The sequence below is a fragment of the Aedes albopictus genome, chromosome 2 (assembly GCF_035046485.1).
Source record: "Aedes albopictus strain Foshan chromosome 2, AalbF5, whole genome shotgun sequence".
Lineage (NCBI taxonomy): Eukaryota > Metazoa > Arthropoda > Insecta > Diptera > Culicidae > Aedes > Aedes albopictus.
Window position 1 is genome coordinate 436,897,218 of NC_085137.1, and position 22,970 is coordinate 436,920,187.

General features: G+C 37.6%; 1 protein-coding gene across 1 annotated transcript in view; it reads left to right on the plus strand.

The window, feature by feature from the left end:
• LOC109406423 (calcium-binding protein E63-1) overlaps nt 1-21,908 on the plus strand; it is a 389,205-nt gene extending 367,297 nt beyond the window's left edge. The window contains exon 7 of the mRNA XM_062853678.1: nt 6,202-21,908. Coding sequence (XP_062709662.1) covers nt 6,202-6,224 — 23 coding nt within the window. The 3' untranslated portion in view covers nt 6,225-21,908. The remainder of the gene's footprint in view (nt 1-6,201) is intronic.
• The last annotated feature ends 1,062 nt before the right edge of the window (nt 21,909-22,970 follow it).

Sequence of the window (22,970 nt, forward strand, 5' to 3'; positions counted from 1 at the left end):
GGCCGTGTGATTCGTGATTTCACCGCTAGGCGGCGCTAGATAGCGTACAAATTTTACATTTCACATATCTCAGCATTCTGATTCTTTAGAAAGATGGTGTCTTCGGCAAAATTGTTTGGTAGATCAAGGGCTTTCAGAATAATTATCGTTTGGTTCAAGTTTCCGCAGCTAGGCGGCGCTAGTTGCATTTTTTTGCAAATTTTCCTGATATATATGAAAAACAAAATTTGTTAGCTCACTAGCACCACCTGTTGGTGGAATTTGGAACCAAAATATTCATCAACTGCAAGTCCTTGACCAGCTTAAGACGTCTGCTTGTCTCTGATATCACAGGATTTGATACCCTTTAGCGGGTTTTGGACTCACTGGCATGCTTTCGGTTCACCAAATGCTCAAGCAACATTGACCCCTTTGAACACACTGCGTGTGCACTGAGTTCTGTTTTTTCTGCGTGCGCGCAGAAATTGCGCACTGGGATTATGACTTGCGGGCTCTCATTGCTCTCACGCAGCACTCTAATCACCCGCACAAAAACTCTGCGTGAGAGAAATTATGTACATTTTATTGTGCGTTTTTTCTCTTTCTCTTTCGTAAGGTAAATGAAACTGAGAAGTTCAGTGAAAGATGAGCGTAAATGGGCACAATTTCTGCGTGACATGCCATCCCTGCTCACTGTTCTCGTTCATTTCTCCGAGACATTGGCGTCCCAAGACGTGCTCGTAATCCGAGTTGTCGGAACCAACCTTCGCGTTGAAGTCTCCCATGAGGATATTGATATCACCTTTCGGAGTCTTGTCCACGACAGCATTCTGACTGTAAAAGTTCTCTTTATCTTGCAATTCGGCAGCATCGATTGGCGCGTGACATTGGATCATGGTAAGGTTTCGAACCCGTGTTCTGAATCTGGCCACAATTTTTCTCTCACTAATAGGTTTCCTCTTCACAAGCGCAGCGTGGACGTGAGCGCTGAGCAGGAAACCAACTCCACGATGGCGAGGAGCGTGTTCACCTCGTAGGCCAGAGTAGCAGAATTTGACCCGACACCAATACGTGTTCTCCAAAGTTCTGCCAGCGGACTTCAATCAGTCCTAGGATTTCAAGCTTCATACGGCATGCCTCATTGGCTAGCTGTGCCAGTTAACCCTGTTGGGCTGCTGGGCTAGGGTTAATACATTCCAAGTTCCAATTCGTGTCCGTTGTTTCGCGCTAAAAGTCGTTGCCGTTGAATCAGTTCGTAATATTTCATTTTCGGTTTTTGTAACGAGTATGTATTGGATTTCGAAAACAGTAGGTTGTTGGCCTTGGCGAAACTGGAAGCTTTTTCTCATATTTTGGTTTTTGATTTCTTTATAAAATAACGAAGCAATATTTTCAAAATTGGTTTTCGTACACATGTAGAGTATGTATCAAGGTATCTCCTGAATTTTTTTGAGGTTGAAAATGTTTTTTTTTTTGTAAAATTTTGTTTAAAAATGGTTTCTGCAAAAACGAAAAACATTTTCAACCTGAAAAAAAATCAGGAGATACCTTGTTCCATACTCTACATGTGCACGAAAACCGATTTTGAAAATATTGCTTCGTTATTTTATAAAAAATCAAAAACCAAAAAGTGAGGAAATGGATCCAGTTTCGCCTTAAGTCCCCTGTCCACCGTGGTGGGGCTGCCACCTTAGGTATAGCTTCCTATGGAGGAGCATTTCATACATACTAAAGTGTTCCGGATCATTTGGCCGAACGTCATTTGGCCGAATGTCGTTTGACCGAAAAATGATGTACTTAAGTGGGCATGCTATTGTTCTCCATGTCAGTATAACTCGAAAGAACAACCTATGATTCAAAGAAGGAAAAGTTTCTGACAAAAAATCACTCTGTTGAAAATGCTTTGACATCCATGTGCACAACAGAACATGTGCTCGATGAACAAATTGAGATTTGAATTATGAAAAGAAATCCACGTACTCCGGTGAGACTCGAACTCACGACTCCCAATTCACTAGACGGGCGCTTCTATTCCTTCAAGCTACGGAGTCACTCGACCATCTCCGTCGCCAGCAGGCCTAGAACTGAACTCGTTTCCACAGTCGCACATGGTTATCTTCTTTTCACAATCCAAACCTCCTTCGGATGGGAAAAAATCACTGTTTCAACGTCTACTCCACAGACGACTACCGATCTTTCTGTGAAAAGTTTGTTACTTGGGTCTGGATATTTCTCTTGAAATCACATCTGTAAATGAAACTCTTTCTGGTGAATCAAGTCTGTGGATTCCTCAAGATTCATTCTGGAGATTTTTTCAGGAAATCCTTCAAAAACTCCTCTGGGGATTCTTATTGGTTGTAGTTTGGGATTTTTCCGAGAATTCCTTGAACTCTTGGAGGATTCCCAGAATAAACTACTGAAAGATTCCAACCAGCAAGCTCTGAAGATTCCTTCAAGGAACTTCTTGAGATTCCTTCTAGGGATTACTTCAAATAGTAGTTCTGGGGATGTTCCTTTTGGGAACTGCTCCAGAAACTCCTTTGGGCAATTTCTTCAGTAATTTGTTCTGGGGATTTTTGTCGAAACTACTGAGTATTGTTCTAGAAATTCCTTCTAGAAGTTGTTTCAGAATCTCCATCGGACGATTGTTTCAGGAGCTCGTTCTGGAGATTTCCGCCAATAATAATTACATCTGGAAATTCCTTCAGAAAATCTTTTTGATGCAAAAAGACATTCTGTTGATTCCTCCAGATTCCTGTATAGGCTCCTTCTAGGGATATATTTGGGAAATCATTAAGAAGCTCCTTTAGGGATTTCTACATGAGTTAAGTCATGTATTTTCCGAGAGTTCACAGAAATATCTACGAATCCTAAAACTCTTGGAAGCTTTCCACAAGATGTTCTTGGAAAATATTCAGAAGAAGCTTCCAAAGGGTTTTCAGAAGGAGCAGGGTTCCTGTAATATTACCAGACATAAAGTTTGAAGGATTCCCAGAAGGAACTGCTGAAGGATTTTTTTTTTTTGTTTTTATTTTTGTGTATTTCAACTTATGCTAATTCTACACTCACTGCTGAAGGAGCTCAAAAAACTCCTGAATAATTTTCAGAAAGAAATTCTTGAGGACTCGTAGAACTCTTGTCAGAGGAAACTCAGTAGACTATCCAGGGGAAATTGCAAAGACGGCTCAGGAAGAAATCCAAGAAGACATGGATGCATTTCAGAAAGAACTTCTGCAGGAATTCCAGAAAAAAAATCCCATTGGAATTACAGAAGAAATTCCGTAAGGAATCCTAGAAGCAACTCGCGGAGGAATCACCGAAGGTTTCCCTAAAAGAACGCTGGAAGAAGTACAGGAACGCAGTAGTGTCTCAGAAGGAACACCTAATAGAATTCCAGAAACTCCAGAAGGAACTCCTGAAGAAATCTCACAAGAAACTTCTCGAATAATATCAAAAGAAGCCTCTGGGTGAATCTTATTTAGAAGAAATTTGTGGAGGAATTTTAAGATGATCTCTTAGGTAAACTTCAAAATAAACTCTCTACGGAATTCCAATTCTTGGTAAGATTTCTGATAAAATTTCTGTGGAAACTCCAGGAAGATTTTTGTTGCGCAGAAGTCACTGTGACTTACTCCTAGCAAGTAAGTAGTTTGTATTTATTTGTTAGAAGTAAGTGCACAACAAAAACCTGTGCTGCTGTGACTCTCCACTGTGACAAGTGTGTTACTTGGGAACGAGTTCCTGAAGGAATCCTCCGAAGAAGTTTTCCAGAAGTTATTACTGGAGGAATACTCAGTGGGAATTCTTGGCGGTGTTCCAGAAGAAGAACTGTTCGGAGGAATCTTTACATGGAATTTCTGCAGGATAGACGCTCCATAATAGACCTGTGCGCCGACTATATTTTGCTCGGAGGCGGTGTTAGGGCCGTTTTTGGTCGACGGCGTGTATGTAAAATAATATTATCTAATCACCTTTAACAATTTGAATGTTATAATATATAGAATTTTCAGTTATTGAATCAAACAATACTTTGAAAGGATAATTTTCAAATTTTTATTAGATCCTTTTTTAATTGCCCCAGTGTAGCTTACGGTTTTTGTTTTATTTTCTTACAAGCTTCAGTAGCTATCAAATTTGATAATGAGGTCACACTATTTAGACTGAATGATTTCCAGGAAAAACCTTGAAGGAACTGTTGATGGAATCCCTGGAAAAACTCGTGGAGGTATTCCTGCAGGAACTTAAGGAATTTTATAGGAATTCGAGAAGGAATCCCAAAGATTTCCTAGGAGAAATTATAGAGGAATATCCAGGAGAATTCCTCGAACGAATTCCAGGAGGAATCCCCAACAGAACTCAAGGAACAATCTCCCAGGAGGAATTCCCGAAGGAAGTCCAGGAGAAAACTCCAGGCGGAATCTTCGAAAGAATTCCTAAAGAAATTCCGGAAGGAAATCCTGGAGGATTTCCTGAAAAAAATCCTGAAGGAATATACTTTTTGGAACTTAATGAGAGATACATCAAAGAAAATCCTTGAGATAAGCCTGCTTCTTGAAGGAACTTTTGGAAAAACCTTTGAAAAACAAACTCCAGGAGCGATCTCTGGAAGAATCCCTAAAAGGGCTTCTCGAGGAGTCTCCTTAGAAATATCTGGAGGAATCTAAGAAGAGGATAAAGGACTAATCTAAGAAGAGGATAAAGGACTAATCCCTGAACGAACTTCTGCAGGAATTTCTGGAGAAATTTCTGGAGAAATCCCCGAATTCTGTTGGAGGTATCCTTGGGTTCTCCTATAAAAATCTCTGAAGGAACTCCTGCAGAGATCTCTGAAGGAACTTCTGGAGAAATCCCTGAAGAAATTCAAAAGAAATCTCTGAAGGAACATCTGCACGAATCCCTGAAACTCCTGGATGAAATCTCTGATGGAACTACCGTACTAATCCCTGTAGAGACTCCTGCAGAAATTCCTGATGGAACTTCAGAAACAATCCCTGGAGGAACTCCTAGATTTATTTCTAAAGGACCTCCTGTAGAAATTCCAGAAAGAACTCCTGGAGGAATTCCTGAAAGATTTCCAGGGGGCATCCCTGAATTCTCCAGAAAAAAAAACTTTGAAGGGCTTTCTGGTAGAATACCTAAAAAAACTCCTGTTGGAATAGTTAAGGGAACCCCTGATGAAACACCTGGAGGCATCCCTGAATCATTCGGGAACAACTGGGGAGATCCGTGAAGGAACTCCTAAAAGAATTACTATACTACAGGAATCCTACAGGGATTTTTCACTTCTGTAGGAATATCTAAGGGAACTCTGAGGGAAATCGCATAAAGAATTCCTTAAAGTATCTCAGAGAAATCTCCACGTGGCATTCCAGAGAAATTCCTGAAGGAGTTTTAGAAGGTGTGCTTGAAGAAATTCCAGAAGGGATTCCGAAAAGAACTCCAGTGGAAATTTCTAAAAGAATTCCTGGTATCCTCGATAGAACTCCTGCAGAAATTACTGAAGGTATTTCTGTAGTAATCCCCTGAAGCAACTCCAGGAGTCGTTGAGGAAAATCCAGGAGGTTATAATCATTGTCACCCTTCTAGTATACCATTATTCTATCTTTATGTCTCAGGTGACAAGGTGACAAGGTATCGGTGATGGAACTCCTGTAGGAATCCTTAACGATGCTCCTGGAGTGATCCCTGAAGGAACTCCTAGAGATATCCAAGAAACGCCAGGAGAAATCACTAATTGGTACACTAAAGAAATTCCTGAAGGAACTTCTGTACAAATTCATGTAGAAATTATTATGCCATTGAAACGGATACCACTAAATATAGTTATTTGAAAGAAAACGCCCTAATAATCCAATACAAAAAACAACAGTCCAACCATTTGATTTCCTTAGGTTTTTTCCATGGAAAGTTCTGATAATTACACAATCTTTAGATATTGCCAAGAACTATAGGGTAGAAGCTTAGTGATTATCACATCTTTGTAACTTTATGTTGTTCGCGACCTTGTTGGAGAGATGCGTGCTTTAGAAGGTCTACCTTTTATCACAAATACCACCTGATCATGGAGTTGGATGGCAGGAAATCGGAATAAATATAAACAACTCTGTTTTATGATAATATAAAAAAGAATCTGTAAGACCCCGCCATTAATAGAAAGATTCTCAATTTCAGCAATCAACTCTCAAGTTCTTCCTTCTAATTATGTTTTGTTATTTATTTCAGAATTCGCCCGATTGTTACTGTAAAAAAAGAAAGAAAAGACACAAAAACAGGCTAACGAGGGCGCAATCTAGTCCTGTCCAGCGATCATCGAAACAAAAAATAATAATCCTCAACCCCATGTGCACCAGGGTTGGGAAAGATTCAACGAGCAGCAATCTAGTCGGAGCGAAGTCAATAGCAAACGGAGAGACAGAGTAGCGAGAATGGTGACTGAGCGCCACGTGACCACGCGAGAGAGAGAAAGACAAATGAAGAGAGAACGTGAACACTGTTGCTGAGAGCAACGGTGGGCGAGAATGTTGTGTGTAAATTTTAAATCTCCTACAAGCTTAATCCTCAAATAAAAAAAAAGTTTCTGCGTTTTATCCTTACCCAGTAGGTTATTTGAATCGTACAGAGAGAAGAACTTAAGCTACAATACACAACCAAAAATTTAAAAAAAAAAAAAAACACGCTGTTTTATGTCGTTTGGGAATTGCTGTGACACGAGAACACTAAACAGCAATTGTCACAGACAAATGTATCAAACAACCATAAGCAGAGATGTCTAGATATCAATGTGCATATTGTTACTTGAGAGTTGCAACTAGAAATGTACTTAGCCAGTAAGCAAACCGTTAGCATAGTGGAAGATTATTATCAGTTTCGTTTCGTCTTTTCGTTTTCGTTTGATTGTTGTTGTTATATTACACCAAAGAGAGAAACAAGCCGGAATCTCGAAGAGATTTGTTGAAATTTTTAAAAGGACAGCAGCGAAAACTTTTCATCTAAAAAGTAGATTTGCGGAAGAAATGTTAAACTCCAGTAAAACCTACGCAGTAGATAACAACCGAAGAAAATAAAACTGGCAGACATGATACTGAGGTTATGTTTGAAACTATGGAAGCTACACCCCTCCAGAGTGTTTCTCACCTGTATCCCACAATGGCCACACAAGTCATTGAATCAACTATTACGTTCAACAGTGATGTTTCCTTCTCCTTAGATAAGTTTGATTTACGAATCTGAATTTTAATCAAAGTGAACAAAACAAAACAAACGAAGCAAATGTGGGAAAAGCATATACGTTTACTGCTACTAAAACAAAAAAAAAGGATATGATAAGAACAAATCAAACTGTGTATTGGAATTAATATCTAATGTAAGACACTCACATAACAACACACACACATCAAGACACTCTACATTTGATTTGCAATGCAGAAATATTGCACTCACTCACACCACCAATTTAACCCACAACAAACAATGATGATTTTCGATTTTTGTTACAACTTGCAAGTTTTGATTTCATGAGAAAAGAAAACATTGGAAAAGAAAACATTGGACAGACAACCACGAGCATGAACAATCTATTTATAAAAAATAATGTATCAAAAACTCAAAAGGGCGCAACCCTATTTCTCATTATGCAGTTTGGCATTATGCCATTTGGCATAAAGGCCATTTTGTGTAACGGCCATTTGGCATAATTTGCGATTTCCAGAATTTCAAAACAAATCACTAAAATCAGTGTCTATGGAGATTTTTCAAAATAAATTTTAATCCATTTTCAAGATTGCCATTAAATTTCATCAGGAATTCCTCTGAGAATTCTATTAAAAATTTCTCTGGAAATTCAACCAGGAATTCGTCTGGGAATTCCACTAGAAATTTATCTGAGAATTCTACGAAGAATTCCTCTTGAAATTCCACCAGCAATTCTTCCAAAAATTTCACAGCAATACTTCTGCCAATTCCACCAGGAATCCGTTTGAGAATTCCAGTACGAATTTGTCACCAGAAAATCTTCTGGGAATTCCACCAGTAAATCCCCTGAGAGTTTCATCAAGAATTACTCTAGTATATCCACCAGGAATTAGTCTGTGAATTCTACCAGTAATATCTCTGCGAATTCATCTGGGAATACCAAAATCCTCAAGCAATTCCATCAAAAATTTCTCTGGAAATTCCTTTAGGCATCATGTACTACTCTGTGCATTCCGCCACGAATTTGTTTGGCAATTCTACCAAGCATTCCTTTGGGGATTTCATCAAGAGATCCTCAGTGGATTCCACCAGGAATTCCTGTACAAATTCCTTTGAGAACTATACCAGGAATTCTTCGAAATTCCAGCTGCAATTCAGCTGAAAATTTCGCCCGTTATTCTTCTGGGATTTCCACCAACACCTCTGTGAATTCAATGTAAATTTCATCAGTAAATCCTCTGGGAGTTACATCAAGAATTACTCTAGATACTCCACCAGGAATTCCTCTGTGAACTCAACCAGGAGTTACTGAAGAAATCTAGAGGACTTTCTGAAGAAATTCCTGGAGCAACGTATTTTTAAGCAATCTCCGGAGCTTTATCTGGAAAAACAAATAGATAAACCTCTGTAAATATTCTTCGAAAAAATCTAGAGATATGTATAAAGGAATCCTTGCATAAATTCCAAGAATATGTTCGTGGGGAAATATTCTAATGAAAAGTTCATAACCAGTCGATAATTTTTTAACAAAAAAAACAAACTTATCAACTCAAATATTTTGAGAAAAATTCTCATAAAAACGAGTGGTGACCTATATGATTTAAATGTAGCGTAAATCACTTTTTAGTCTTTTTGTGATGTGAAAAAAATCGCATTTCACAAACATAAAAGTGCACTGTAAGAACTTTGAAAGAATCTCTGGAGGAATATTTTTAAGAATTCCTGCAGGAATATCTAAAATAATATCCGTGGATATTTCTAAAATCATTTCTGAAAAGAATCCATAAATCCCTAAGGAAATGCTTGCTTTTTCCCTGGAGAAATTACTGAATGGATTTCTGATTACATTCCCGAAGAAATTTCGGGATAAATCTCTAGTTTAGACCATGTAGGAATCCCTGGAAGCATATTTGAACGAATTGAAAGACAACTCTTGAAGAAACCAAAGGAGAATTTTCTGTATAAACTCCTGGTGGAATACCTGACGAATTCGTTGGTACATCCCTAGGAGGAATCCTTGTATAAATTCCAAGGCAATATTCAAGGAGATATTTCTAAATGAGATCCTGAAAGAATCTAAGGACAAATTCATGGAGGGTTTCTTGGGAGAAATCCTGAAAGTAGAAAGAAATACAGCGAGAAATACCCAGAGGTATTTCAGAAGGAAACTCTGTAGAAATCTTTGGAGGAATTCCAAAAATAATCCCTGGAAGAATATTTGAACGAATCCAAAGAATAAATCCTGTGAAAATGAAAATACCTGACGTAACTCTTTGATATACCCCTGGGAGAAACAGTGGTAGGAAATCCACGGAAATATTCAAGGAGAAATTATTTGTTGAGATCCTAAAAGAACCCAATGACAATTTCATAGAGGATTCCTTTGAGAGAAATCCTGGAAGTATTCTTAAATAAATACATACAGAAATACCCAGCAAAGTTACAGAAGGAAGATCTGTATAAATTTCCACCGGAACCTTTGGAATAATTTTGCTGACACCATTCAAAAATCATGCAAGAATCTCTAGAAGAAATTTTGTGAAATTTTCCTCATTTCGTCAACAACATTGGAATAGCCTGTAATAAAGAAATTGCGATCATCAAAAAAATGCGCTGTAAGAACTTTAAAAGGATCCCTGGAGGAATATTTCTAAGAATCATTGTAGGAATATCTGAAAGAACACCCGTTCATATTTCAGAATAAATACTTAAATGAATTTTTGGAGATTTTTTGTAAGGATTCCTAAAAGAATTTCTGGAAAAAAATCCATGAATTCCTGAAATACCGAGTGAGTCTCAGGAGGTATTTTAGACGACTTTTTTTTAGAAAAAGTTAAACAGGAATCTCTGGAAGAATTTCTAAATGGATTTCAGATGTAATTTCTGAACAAATTCCCGAAGAAAATGGATAAATCTCAAGTTGAGACCTTGTGGGAATCCCCGGAAGCAAATTTGAACGAACTCAAACACAGTTCTCGAAAACCACAGGACAATTTTTTGAATAAATTTCCAGTGGATTACCTGACGAATTCGTTGATACACCCCTAGGAGGAATCGTTGTAGAAATAAAGAGGAAACATTCGAGGAGAAATTTCTTAATGAGACCCTTAAAGAACACGATGATAATTTCATAGAGGATTCCAAGGAAAAAATCCTAGAAGAATTCCTGAAAAAATACATACAGAAATATCCGGAAGAGTTCCACAGGAACCTTTGGAATTATTTTGCTAAAACCATTCAAAAATCATGCAACTCTGGAGCATCCCTGGGAAATAAATAAATTCTGGAGATATTCCTTGGGGAATTTTCAATGGAATTCGTGGGTAAATTAATGAAAGAACCCCTTAAGGAGTGCGAAGGAATTCCTGATTAAATTCCTGAAGTAATCTCTACAAGAATTTCAGAAAAATCACTGAATGACTTTCTGAAAAATCCTTGGAAGAATCTCGAAAGGAATATTGTTGAAGAAGTAATTTCTGGTTTTTTATTTCCCTGATGGTCTTTCCAATGGAATTCCTAGAAAATTTTCTAAAACAATCGCTTAAAAAATGCGAAAATATTCCTGAAAAAAAAACATATTGAAATACCCAGAGCTATTCCAGGAGAAAACTCTGTAGAAACCATAGTAGGAATTCTCAAAATAATTTCTGGAAGAATATATTTAACGGGAAAAAAGAAAGTTCTTGAAAAAATGACAGGAGAATTTACTGAAGAAATTCCTAGCGTAATACCTGACGAAACTCTTTGATATGCCCTTGGGAGAAATAGTTGTAGAAATTCCAAGGAAATATTCTAAGAGATTGGTTAATAGGTTTCGACTGGATGGTTGTTGATTTTAAAGGCGGCAGTCTGCACCGGCAGGTAGTACCTGTGCACCAGCTAGGGATTTCCCAAACCCAACCGGAACGAATGGCCCAGAAGTGTACCAGACGGCGTGACCCTTTTCAACCCGACGGTTTCAAAATTGAACAAATTTGTGTGACTTGTTGATTTGTGTATCGAGCCCTGAAGATGGTCCAATAGTCGGACCGAAACGTCGGCGATGATCAGTAATTAATCAACGCAAATTGTTAGACTGCAAGCCGAAATTTTCCATGAAAATATTCTAAGAGAAATTTCTTGATGAGATCCTAAAAGAATCCGATGAAAATTTCTTAGAGGATTCCTTGGAAGAAATCCAGGAAGTATTCCTGAATATTTTTTTACAGAAACATTTAGAATAATTATGCTGAATCCATCCAAAAACATTGCAATAATCTCTGGAGCATCCCTGAAACAAAAAAAATCTGAAGACATTCCTTAGAGAACTTCCAACGGAATTGCCTCGGGGAATCAATGAAGGAATCTCTTGAGAGTGCGTATGAATTCCTGAACAAATTCCTAAAGAAATCCCTACAAGAATATCAGAAAAATCCCTGAATGACTTCCTGAAAGAATCCTTGAAAGAACTCTTTCTAAAGGAATTCCCAAAAAAATTTCGAAAGCAATTGCTTGAGGAATTTCTAAAAAAAAACCTTCGTAGATTTTATAAACGAATTTTTGGAGCAATTTGTGAAGAAATGCATGGATTTTTTTTGGGAATCCTTGTATAGATTTCTCAAGGAATACATGAAAGGTATACATGGAACGTTTTCTAAAGAAATCCTCGAAGAAGATTTCATATAAAAAAAACCTTCAAGAAATGTTTGGGAAAATCTGTTAAAAAATGCGAATTTTTTCCTGAACAAAACATTTAGAAATACCCAGTGCAATTTCAGAAGGAAACTCTGTAGAAACCATTGTAGAAATTCTAAAAATAATCCTTGGAAGAATATTTGAACGGAAGGAAAGAAAGTTCCTGAAAAAATGAAAGGAGAATTTACTGAAGAAATTCCTAGTGTAATACCTGACGAAACTCTTTGATATACCCTTGGGAGAAATAGTTGTAGAAATTCCATGGAAATATTCCAGGAGAAATTTCTAGATGAGATCCTAACATAATCCGATGAATATTTCTTAGAGGATTCCTTGGAAGAAATCCTGGAAGTAATCCTGAAGAAACACATACAGAAATATACCCGGAAGAGTATCAGAAGGAAGATCTGTCCAAATTTCCAAAAAATCTGGAGTCATTTCTTAGGGAATTTCCAAGGTAATTCCTGGCGAAATTTTTGAAGAAATCTCTTAAGGACTACGAAGGAAATCATGAACGATCTCCTGAAAAAATCCCTACAAGGAATTTCAGAAAAATCGCAGGATTTTCTTAAAGAATCCATGAAAGAATCTCAAAAGGAATATTGTTGAAGATTCATTCTGATTTTTTTTATTTCTTTGATAGTTTTTCCAAAAGATTTTTTAAAGGAAACGCTGAAGAATTTCTAAAAGAATTCTTGGATGATTTCTGGAAGTAATTTGTGGAGAAATACATGGAAAATTTTTGGCAATCCCTGGATAACTTTCTCAAAGAATACATGGAGCAGGTTGGAATTTCTAAACGAATTGATGAGATTTATTTATAATAATTGAAACGTTTCCTATTCGAATCTTTCGAGCAATTTGTGGGATAATCTGTAGAAGAATTTCAGTAGGAATCCGTTGCTGAGTTTTTGAAGAAATTCTTGAAGGTATTCCCAAAGCAATCCATGCATGGCTTATTGAAAAAAAAATCGAGATGTTTCTGGTTGAATCTCTGAAAAAAAAAAATACATAAGAGAAACATTCTTTCGGCAATTCCAATGCACCCCTGGTGAAATTATTGATGGAATTCCTTGAGCGGTAAGTGAAGGAATTCATGAAGAAATCCGTAGAATAATTTCTGAAAAATAGCTGTACAAATTTCTGGAAAAAAAAATCTTAGAAGAATGAATATCGTTCAAGAAGAAGTTTCTGATTTTCCTGATGGTTTTTCTAAAGGAACTCCCAGCAGATTTACTAAAGGAATCACTGATAGTTTTTCTTAAGAATCCTTGGTAGATTTCAAGAAAGTTTTCTGAAGTAATTTGTAAAGAAATCTATGGAAAATTTTTAGGAATCCCTGGATATCCCATGAAGCATATATTTTGCAATATTTCGTATACAAAACCTTCATGAAATGTCATGAATTTGAGAAAAATCACTGGATTTTCTGAAAGAATCCTTGGAAAAATCTCGGAAAAAATAGTAAAAGACGAAATTTCTGATTTTTTTTTTTGCCAGGAATTCCCAAAAGATTTTCTAAAGCAATCGCTGAAGAATCCTTGGTAGATTTTATTAAAAAAAATCCCGGAGTAATTTGTGAAGAAATCCATGGATTTTTTTTGGGAATCTCTGGATAAATTTCTCAAGGAGGAATGAAAAGAAACGCATGGAGCGTTTTCTGAATAAATCTTCGGAGAAGTGTTCATGAAAAAAAAGTTCAAGGAAAGTATAAAGTATCACTGCAAAAAAAAATTGAAGAAATCCCTGAAGGGAATTTTTTTCGGAGTCCATGGAAGTAATAGAAATGGTTAAATTTCTGGTTGGATCTTTACCCTGATTTCTGAAGAAATCCCTGGATAATTTCCAGAAAGCCGCATGGCAGGGGAAGAAAACCTTGATGGGCTTTATAAAAGAATCCTTGAGAAATTTGTGCGATAATCTTAAGAAGAATTTCTGTAGCAAGCTCTGGCAGAGTTTTTGAAGAAATTCCCAAAGCAATCCATTCATGGTTTACTGGAAGAATTCGTTAATTCGTTTCTGGTGGAATCTTTTATGGAATAATTAATTTCCAAACGAATTCTTCCCGAACTCTTTAAAAGAATTTGTGTGGGAATTCCGTTTGATAATTCTGGAAAAAATCTTTAATAAATTTAAAAGAATTCTTATCTTTAAAGGAATTTCTAAAGAATTACTTTTCGAAAAAAATTGAAGAATTTACGAAAGTTTTAAAAAGTTTTAGAATTCAGATAATTTTTCAAAAAAGGAAAAATTTAGAGCTCAGGAAATCCCTGGATAAATTTCTCAAGGAATTCATGAAGCAATTTTGAAAGGAATACATGGATCGTTTTCTAAAGATAGATTTCATATATAAAAACTTCAAGAAATGTTTGGAGAAATTTGTTAAAAAAATACGAATGGATCACTGAAAAAAAAGTCTGTAGGAATACTTGAGGGAAATTCTTGTACAGTTCATGGAAGGTTTTCTAACAGGATGTAATGCGCAAGTTTCGAACGAAAAACACGTGCTGCATGTAACAACCGAGGGTAAACTGGGGAAGATGTCTTCATCCTGCTTTCGTTGGCCGAAATCGCAACTGAATTGAGTTCTATCATGATATGGTCTTCTACAAAGTTGTTCTTTAGGGTATCAACTACCATTCTTTCAATTCTGAGCCAAATCGAACTCGCCAAACCGGCGTGCTGAATGAGGGACTGGAGGTCATCCAATTTCCCATATATTTGAACTTAACATCCCATACAAACGTTCAACTCATTTGCGTCAGCTCAATTTTCAACCGATTGAACTGAATCTTTCACAGATTGTTTTTCTCATCCAAAAGCACGATTCTAGAGGGTGCCCCGTGAATTTTGAAAACTTTTTTTTTCGCATCATACAAATGTGGGTCGGTCTAATACATAACTCTCGGAAATCGCCCAAGACTGTTTTATTGATTCTTCCAAAAATTTCGTCACATAATAAAACAACGAAAATAGTACACCGATGTTTGAATGGAGCAGACCTGGTGTGATGATTAACCGCTGTTAGCCTTCCAATACCTAAATTTTAGTTTTGGATCTATATGTCATTTTTCATCAACTACATCCGATTTGAACATGTTTTGGGTGGTGATTCCTTTTTTTTGCAATTTCGTAAATTTGATTCTGGATTTTTCTTTTTTTTACATTGCTCCTAATATATATTTTTTCTTTTGAAAACCAAGATATCCCAAATAGGGACACCTTTTTGTTTTAATGCGATTTTTTTCTGAGATTTTATGATAGTTATCGTAAAATGTTTATTTTAAAAAAAAATCGTGATTTTTTTTTCCTGTAATGTTTAGGAACGAAAACTTTTTTGCAATGATCAAATATTTGAGAAAAAATAATAATAGGGGAAATTATCTATTCTCGGCCGTTTTGTTCTCTTCGTCTTTGGGGGTTTTTTGAAACCTATTGAACTCAGAGTTGGTCTCAAATCCTTCCCAACTAAGCTGAATTATATGGCCAAGTTTCAGGCAATTTGGCTGACAAAAACACCCATGACGAAGAGAACAAACCTGACGATAATACCCATTGTCACCCTATTTTAATTATTGCGATGCATCTAAAAAAATAGTTTTGTCAATGATTTTTGAAAATCGCTTTAAAAGACAACAATAAAGTTTTTGAGGTATGCAGAACTGGCCTAAATATCAGCCAAAAATATAAAAGTTTTGATTACTGAGAAAATGAAAAATATAAAAACACTCAAATTATATCAAATACGGTAAGGCACTAGAGGGTTAGAGCACGTGACTTTCTCGCTGAGAACCCGGGATCGAACTCCACTCCTGACAAAGTTTATTCTATCTCGGAAGTCTGTTCTCTGTCGTCTTATGTTAATGAACGAACATTAATTAAAAAAAAAAATGCTCGAATAACACAATACACACACAAAACACTATTTTACCCTTTCAGTTTGCTGCTTCCACAAGCAATAGTTTCACGCATCGCAGCAATGCTTGAACATAACCTCACAATAAAATTGCAATCTACTCTCTAAAACTTAAAACCGCTGCACCGCATCGTAAAACATCCACTGAACGGAATCAAAACAAACTTCCTTTTAAATCTATCACGCACCGGTGGTGTGACAGCTGCCGCTGTAAACAAACCCGAGTGCGATCACAATGACATTTAGTGTTGAAATCTAATAACCCTAAACGGAAAACTTGTTACACACATAGCCAGACTAAACGATGTTGCATTATCTACAATATAGTTGTTGTTAAAAACAAAAAAAAACAAGAGAGAAATCAAAACAAACAGAAAAGTATATCACCAAATAATAAAAGGGGGATAATCGTTTAGAAATGGGACTATATTTTCAGCAGTTGAACGCTTTTTATACATGCGCATTGTTACCCACAACAACAGTAGAAAGAGAAGAGAATAGGTAGAACAACCCGCAGAGCTGATGAAAGCTATTGTTATATGGCTACACCAAGAGCCTATACGGTGTGATAGGCTTCCAGAGAGAATTTTGTAGAACGAACGGGACACGGTCGAATTGGGTTTCAAAACAATAAAATGCAAAAAAAAACATGGTAAACTTGTTGAATTGACTGATTTATACAATTATTGAAGAGGAAACAAAACAAAAAAGTAAACATGCTACCAACAGAAACAAAACGCAAATTATTATTATTACCAACTGTATCATTGTACTTATTATACACAGACGTAAACATATTGTCGCCAGAGTGCAGTAAAGCAGCGAGAGCGAGCCACCAGATGCCGCGCACGGCAGTATTTTTAGAGAGATTGTTTTAGAGCAAATTTTTCGAACAAAGAGCTATATAAAAAGATCAAAAACAACAATTCACGAACCAACAGCGCTTCGGGCATACGTCCATTGGAAATGCACAAAAACAGGAATGCACCTTCCCTTCCAACTCGAAACTTGATAAGAGGACGAACCTTCCAAACTAATATCTCCCGCAATGTTAATGTTATAATGACACACACACACAATTGAGCTCGAACCCCTCTTGAACTGGCAGCCCTGGCAGGATAGTGACAGGTTGCCAAGCAACCAACTGACGTATGTATCTGTCAAAGTTGCATTTTCACAGCTGCGCGCAATCTTCGCGTTGCACCTTTTTATATTTAGTAGTTCTGTTTAGGCACCTAACCGGATCAATAGAACTCTTCCGTTTGTATTTTTCAAGGTACCACTGAAACTGACACACGCGAATTCATTGTCGTTGAAAATTTGAGAATTTTTTCAAGAAATCAATGTAAGTTCTGAAAGGAAATCTTTCAATACTTCCGCATGAACTCCCGGTTTTTTTCTTTCGGTAGACTTCATGTGGAATTCTCTTGGCATTACTAAAAAATGCTATCAGAAAATCGTTATAAAAATATGTAACATTTCTTGAGGAAATACGAAAAACCCTTCTTCTTCTTCTTTATGGCTCGACGTCCCCACTGGGACTTGGCCTGCCTCGCTTCAACTTAGTGTTCTTTGAGCACTTCCACAGTTATTAATTGAAGGGCTTTCTTTGCCTGCCATTGCATGAATTTGTATATTGTGAGGCAAGTACAATGATACACTATGCCCAGGGAATCGAGAAAATTTTCCCGACCGGAACGGGAATCGAACCCGCCGTCTCCGGATTGGCGATCCATAGCCATAACCACTAGGCTAACTGGAGACCCTATACGAAAAACCCCTTTCCAGATTCTTCCAGAAATTTTACAAATAAACTGCTCTCGAGAATCCGTCAAGTATCCTGAGAATATTTTACTAAAATTTCAACCAGCAAATCTCGAAGAATTGCTCCAGAGATTCCATAAGAAAACTTTCCAGAAAAATCCACTGGGAATTCCTCCATTAATTCCATTAGGATGCCTTCCATGAATTCCAACTGGAATCTTTCTAGAAATTCTATCAAAGATTCCACTTGGGTTCCCATCAGGAATTCCTCGAGCAATTCCACCAGGAGTTCCGAATAGAAGTCCTCTAGGAATTGTACGACGAATTTCTCTAACAATTCCACCAGGAATTATTCTGGGAAAAACAACAGGAATTACTTTGTGAATTCACAGGAATTCCTCTGAGAATTCCACCATGAATATTTTTGAGAATTCCACCATAACCATTCCTGGGAATTCCATCTGAAATACGTCTGGGAATTCCAACAGGAATTCGTCTTGGAATTCCACCAGGAATTCCTTTAAGAATTCCAGCAGGAATTCCTTAAAATTTCACCAGTCATTTTTACCCATGGATTCCACTGAGATTTCCACCAGGAATTGCTCTGGAAATTTCACCTGAAATATCTTTAGGAATTCCACCAGGAATATTTCTGAGAATTCCCCCAGGCATATTTCTAAGAATTCCTCTAGGAATACCCCCGGAAATTCCTCCGGGATTTCCCCTGGAAATTCCTCCCGGAATTCCCCTGAAAATTCCTCCAGAAATACCTCTGGAAATTCCCCTATGAATTCCCATGGAAATTCCTCCAGGAATTCCCATGGAAATTCCTCTAGGAATTCCTCTGGAAATTCCACCAGAAAATCTACTGGAGATTCCTCCAGGAAATCCACTGGAAAATCCTCCTGGAATTCCACTGGAAATTCTTCCAGTAATTCCTCTGGAAATTCCTCCAGGAACTCCACCGGAAATTTCACCAGGAAATCTACTGGAGATTCCTCCAGGAAATCCACTGGAAAATTCTCCAGGAAATCCACTGGAAATTCCTTCTGGAATTCCACTGGAAATTCCTCCAGGAATTCCACTGGAAATTCCTCCAGGAATTCCACTGGAAATTCCTCTAGGAATTCCACTAGAAATCCCTCCAGGAATTCCACTAGGAATTCCACCAGAAATTCCACTAGGAATTCCACCAGGAATTTCTCTGGAAATTCCTCCAGGAATTCGTCTGGAAATTCCTCCAGTAATTCCTCTGGAAATTCCTCCAGGAATTCCTCTGGAAATCCCTCCAGGAATTCCACTAGAAATTCCTCCAGGAACTCCACCGGAAATTCCTCCAGGAAATCCACTGGCAATTCCCCCAGGAATCCCTTTGGAGATTCCTCCAGGAATTCCTCTGGAAATTTCTCCAGGCGTTCCTCTGGAAATTCTTCCAGTAATTCCTCTGGAAATTCCTCCAGGAATTCCTCTGGAAATTCCTTCAAAAGTTCCTCTGGGAATTCCCCCGGGAATTCCTTTGGTAGTTCCTCCAGAAGAAATTCCTTCAGGAATACTCCTGGAAATTCCTCCAGAAATTCCAGGAATTCCTCAGGAAATTCCTCCAGTAATTCATCTGGAAATTTTTCCAGGAATTCCTCTGGAAATTCCTCCAGGAATTCCATTGGAAACTGCTCTGGAAATTCCTCCAAGAATTCCATTATAAATTCCTCCAAGAATTGCTCTGGAAATTCCTCCATTAATTCCTCTGGAAATTCCTCCAGAAATTCTTCCAGGAATTCCTCTGGAAGTTTTTCCAGGAATTCCTCTGGAAATTCCTCCACAAATTCCACTGGAAACTCCTCTGGAAATTTCTCCAAAAAATCCTCTATAAATTTCTCCAAGAATTGCTCTGGAAATTCCACTATTAATTCCTCTGGAAATTCCTCCAAAAATTCCTCTGGAGAGTCCTCCAGGAATTTCTCTTGAAATGCCTTCAAGAAATCCACTGGAAATCCTTCCAGGAATTCCACTGGAGATTCCCCCAGGAATCCCTTTGGAGATTCCTCCAGGAATTCCTCTGGAAATTCTTCCAGGAATTCCTCTGGAAATTCCTCCAGGAATTCCTCTGGAAATTCCTTCAAAAGTTCCTCTGGGGATTTCCCCGGGAATTCCTTTGGTAGTTACTCCAGGAATTCTTCAGGAAATTCCTCCAGGAATACTTTTGAAAATTCCTCCAGAAATTCCTCCAGGAAATCCTCTTGAAATTATTTCACTAATTCCTCTGGAAATTCCTTCAAGAATTCCGCCATTAATTCCTCCAAGAATTGCTCTGGAAATTCCTCTGGAAATTCCTCTAAAAATTCCTCTGACTCTCCAGGAATTCCTCTGGAAATGCCTCCAAGAAATCCACTGGAAATTCCTCCAGGAATCACTCTGGAAATTCCTCCAGGAATTCCTCTGGAAATTCTTCAAGGAATTCCTCTGGAAATTCCTACAGGAATTCCACTGGAAACTCCTCTGGAAATTTCTCCAAGAATTCATCTATAAATTCCTTCAAGTATTGCTCTGGAAATTCCTCCATTAATTCCTCTGGAAATTCCTCCAGAAATTCCTCTGGAGAGTCCTCCAGGAATTTCTCTGGAAATGCCTCCAAGAAATCCACTGGAAATCCCTCCAGGAATTCCACTGGAAATTTCTCCAGGAATCCCAATGGAGATTCTTCCAGGAATTCCTCTGAAAATTCTTCCAGGAATTCCTCTGGAAATTCCTCCAGGAATTCCTTTGGAAATTCCTCCAGGAATTCCTCTAGAAATTCATCTAGAAATTCCTCTGGAAATTCCTCCAGGAATTCCTCTGGAAACTTGTCCAGGAATTCCTCTGAAAATTCCAACGGAAATTCATCTGAAATTCCTCAGGAATTTATCAGAAAATTCCTTCAAGAATTCCTACAGGAATTCCTCTGGAAACTCCTCCAGGCATTCCTCTGGAAAAACCTCCAGGAAATCCACTGCAAATTCATCCAGGAAATCCACTGGAAACTCCTCCAGGAAATCCACTGGAAACTTTCTCCTGGAAATTCCACCAAGAATTCCTTTTTGAATTCCTCTGGAAATTCCTTTTAAAATTCCTCTGGAAACTCTTCCAGGAATTCATCTGAAAATCCCTTCAAGAATTCCTCTTGAAATTCCTTTAGGAAAATCCAATTCCTCCAGGAATTTCTCAGGAAATTCCTCCAAGAATTTCTCAGGAAATTCTTCCAGAATTTCTCCAGGAATTCCTTTCAGGAAATTATATGGAAATTCCTCCAGGAACTCCTCTGGAAATCGCACTAGTAATTCCTTTGTGAATTCCCCATGCAATTCAACTGGCAATTCTTCTAGACATTGCTTTGGGAATTCCACCAAGAATTTCTCTGTGAGTACCACCAGGGATTCTTCTGGGAATTCAACCTGGTGTTCCGCTGGGAATATAATCAAAAATTTCACTGCAAATTCCACCAGGAATTCCGCCATAAAGGCTACCAAAGAATTCACCAGTTCTCAATATGTATTTGGATAAATGGCACTTTTGCGTCAGTTCGTGAACACCTTCGAATCCATTATAAAAAAAATATCAATGAAATTTGTTTTCCAACCCAAGCCTAACCAAGAGATGTAGGAGACACGAATGGAACAGCAAAAAAGACAAACTAAAAAGCTTGTATTTTTGGAAACTTTTTCCCGTAGGAAATCCACCGTGTATTACGTTTTCCAGCTTCTATTGAATGTCAAAATCTAACCACACACACTAGTGTGGTGTAAATGCAAATAAACCAACCGTAACTGTAGATAAAAAAGCTAACGATTAAATCTTATTACTACTGTGTAAACTAAAGTAAGACATTCACACACACAGAACTAAACATAACGAAAAATACCACATTGTAATTTACTGGAAGCGTCGTTCTTACAGCTGACATCAGCTGTGTTGAGTAGAAGAACAAAAACTAACATAATCCGTGTACAGTAGCGATTGATCATAGTGTTTCGCTTCGATAGCCCTCGATTTTATAATCCTGTTTTGTATTGCTTTCTCATCCTAGCTTCTGATTTCATTTAGAAACTTTGTCCGGTTGAATTGCATCTTGCCACGTCCAGCAAAACAAAAACCCAGCCTAATCCAAAGTCGCAAATCCACAACATTTCATCACTGACGAGTCCGTAGAGAAAGACGACTAAAACTAGTAACAAAAAAGTGCAACAACAAAATGGACAAAACATAGAGAAAAAAATATAAAATCGTGGCCTTTTTTTATTAATCACAGCGACGCGCGCGAATGTATAAGTGAAACTTAAGTAATACCAGATATAAAATTTCACCAACACTCACGCATCACAAACGAAGCGGTGAACGAAAACAGCAAAACGTGAAAAGAGAATTCACCACAATGAGCCATTGGGCATGAGTACTTACCGATCGGTAAGTATGATGAAAAGGAACAATGGCCATCAGTTATCAATTTTGATTAGCGCAGCGTTTTAGCCAGATAGGCGCTTAATGTTAATACGTATACTTCAGTTTGTACGAACGGTTTTTTTTTTTTTAATTTTCGGATATTATATCAAAACCAGAACCGGTAAGAAGTAAGAGTTTTTGTGACAGCACATCCAGAGAGTATCACGAGTAAGAGTGGAACAACTGAACATTGAATACACTAATAAAAAAATATAAAAATGAAAAGTGTACATTGCTGACGATAACACACAATTTACATAACAAACTCGGCAACGGGGTAAGCAGTGTTGCCACTTTGATTGGCCGGCAGTAGTGTCACTCCAAAAGGTAACACTAACAAAAAGAGTGTAAGAAGGGTAGTAACACGAAACAGATGGGTTGATACTTATAACAGAAATAAATAATGTTATTTTAAAAAGTGCTGGCATTATCTGTTTATCCGAAATTTTACTACTGCATTTACCCACTCTGAATGAGATTCTTCCCACGGCAGCTGTTTGTACACAACTGTTCCCCCCTCACGTCAGAATATTACCGAGCTCTAAATATTCCACACGCATCAAGGCATTCCTTTTCCCTCTGTGGGACTTCTTCCCGCAGGATAAAAGTGAAGCGACAAATACGACAATGTTGGACAATGTTTCAATGTATCCTTTTAATTATAAATGTCTTTGTTCTGTGATCGGTTACAACTTGAAGCGTTCCATGCATGAGTAATTTAGTTTTTTTTTTTTCTTCCTTTGGAGGTGGCAAGTTTATGATTAGAAGCCGCGTTGGACACGTACCGTACAGGGTGGTCAGAGCTGACTGACACCATGAATCAGGAGCTTCTATCACTAAAGCAATGTCGATTGGAACTAAACAAATATGATAGCACACAGATCGAAAAAAGAGTGTAAAGTTCTGTGGCATATAATGCACATAATTGGAGCGTTGGATATCACAGAAGTTTACATGATATATCATGTAAAAG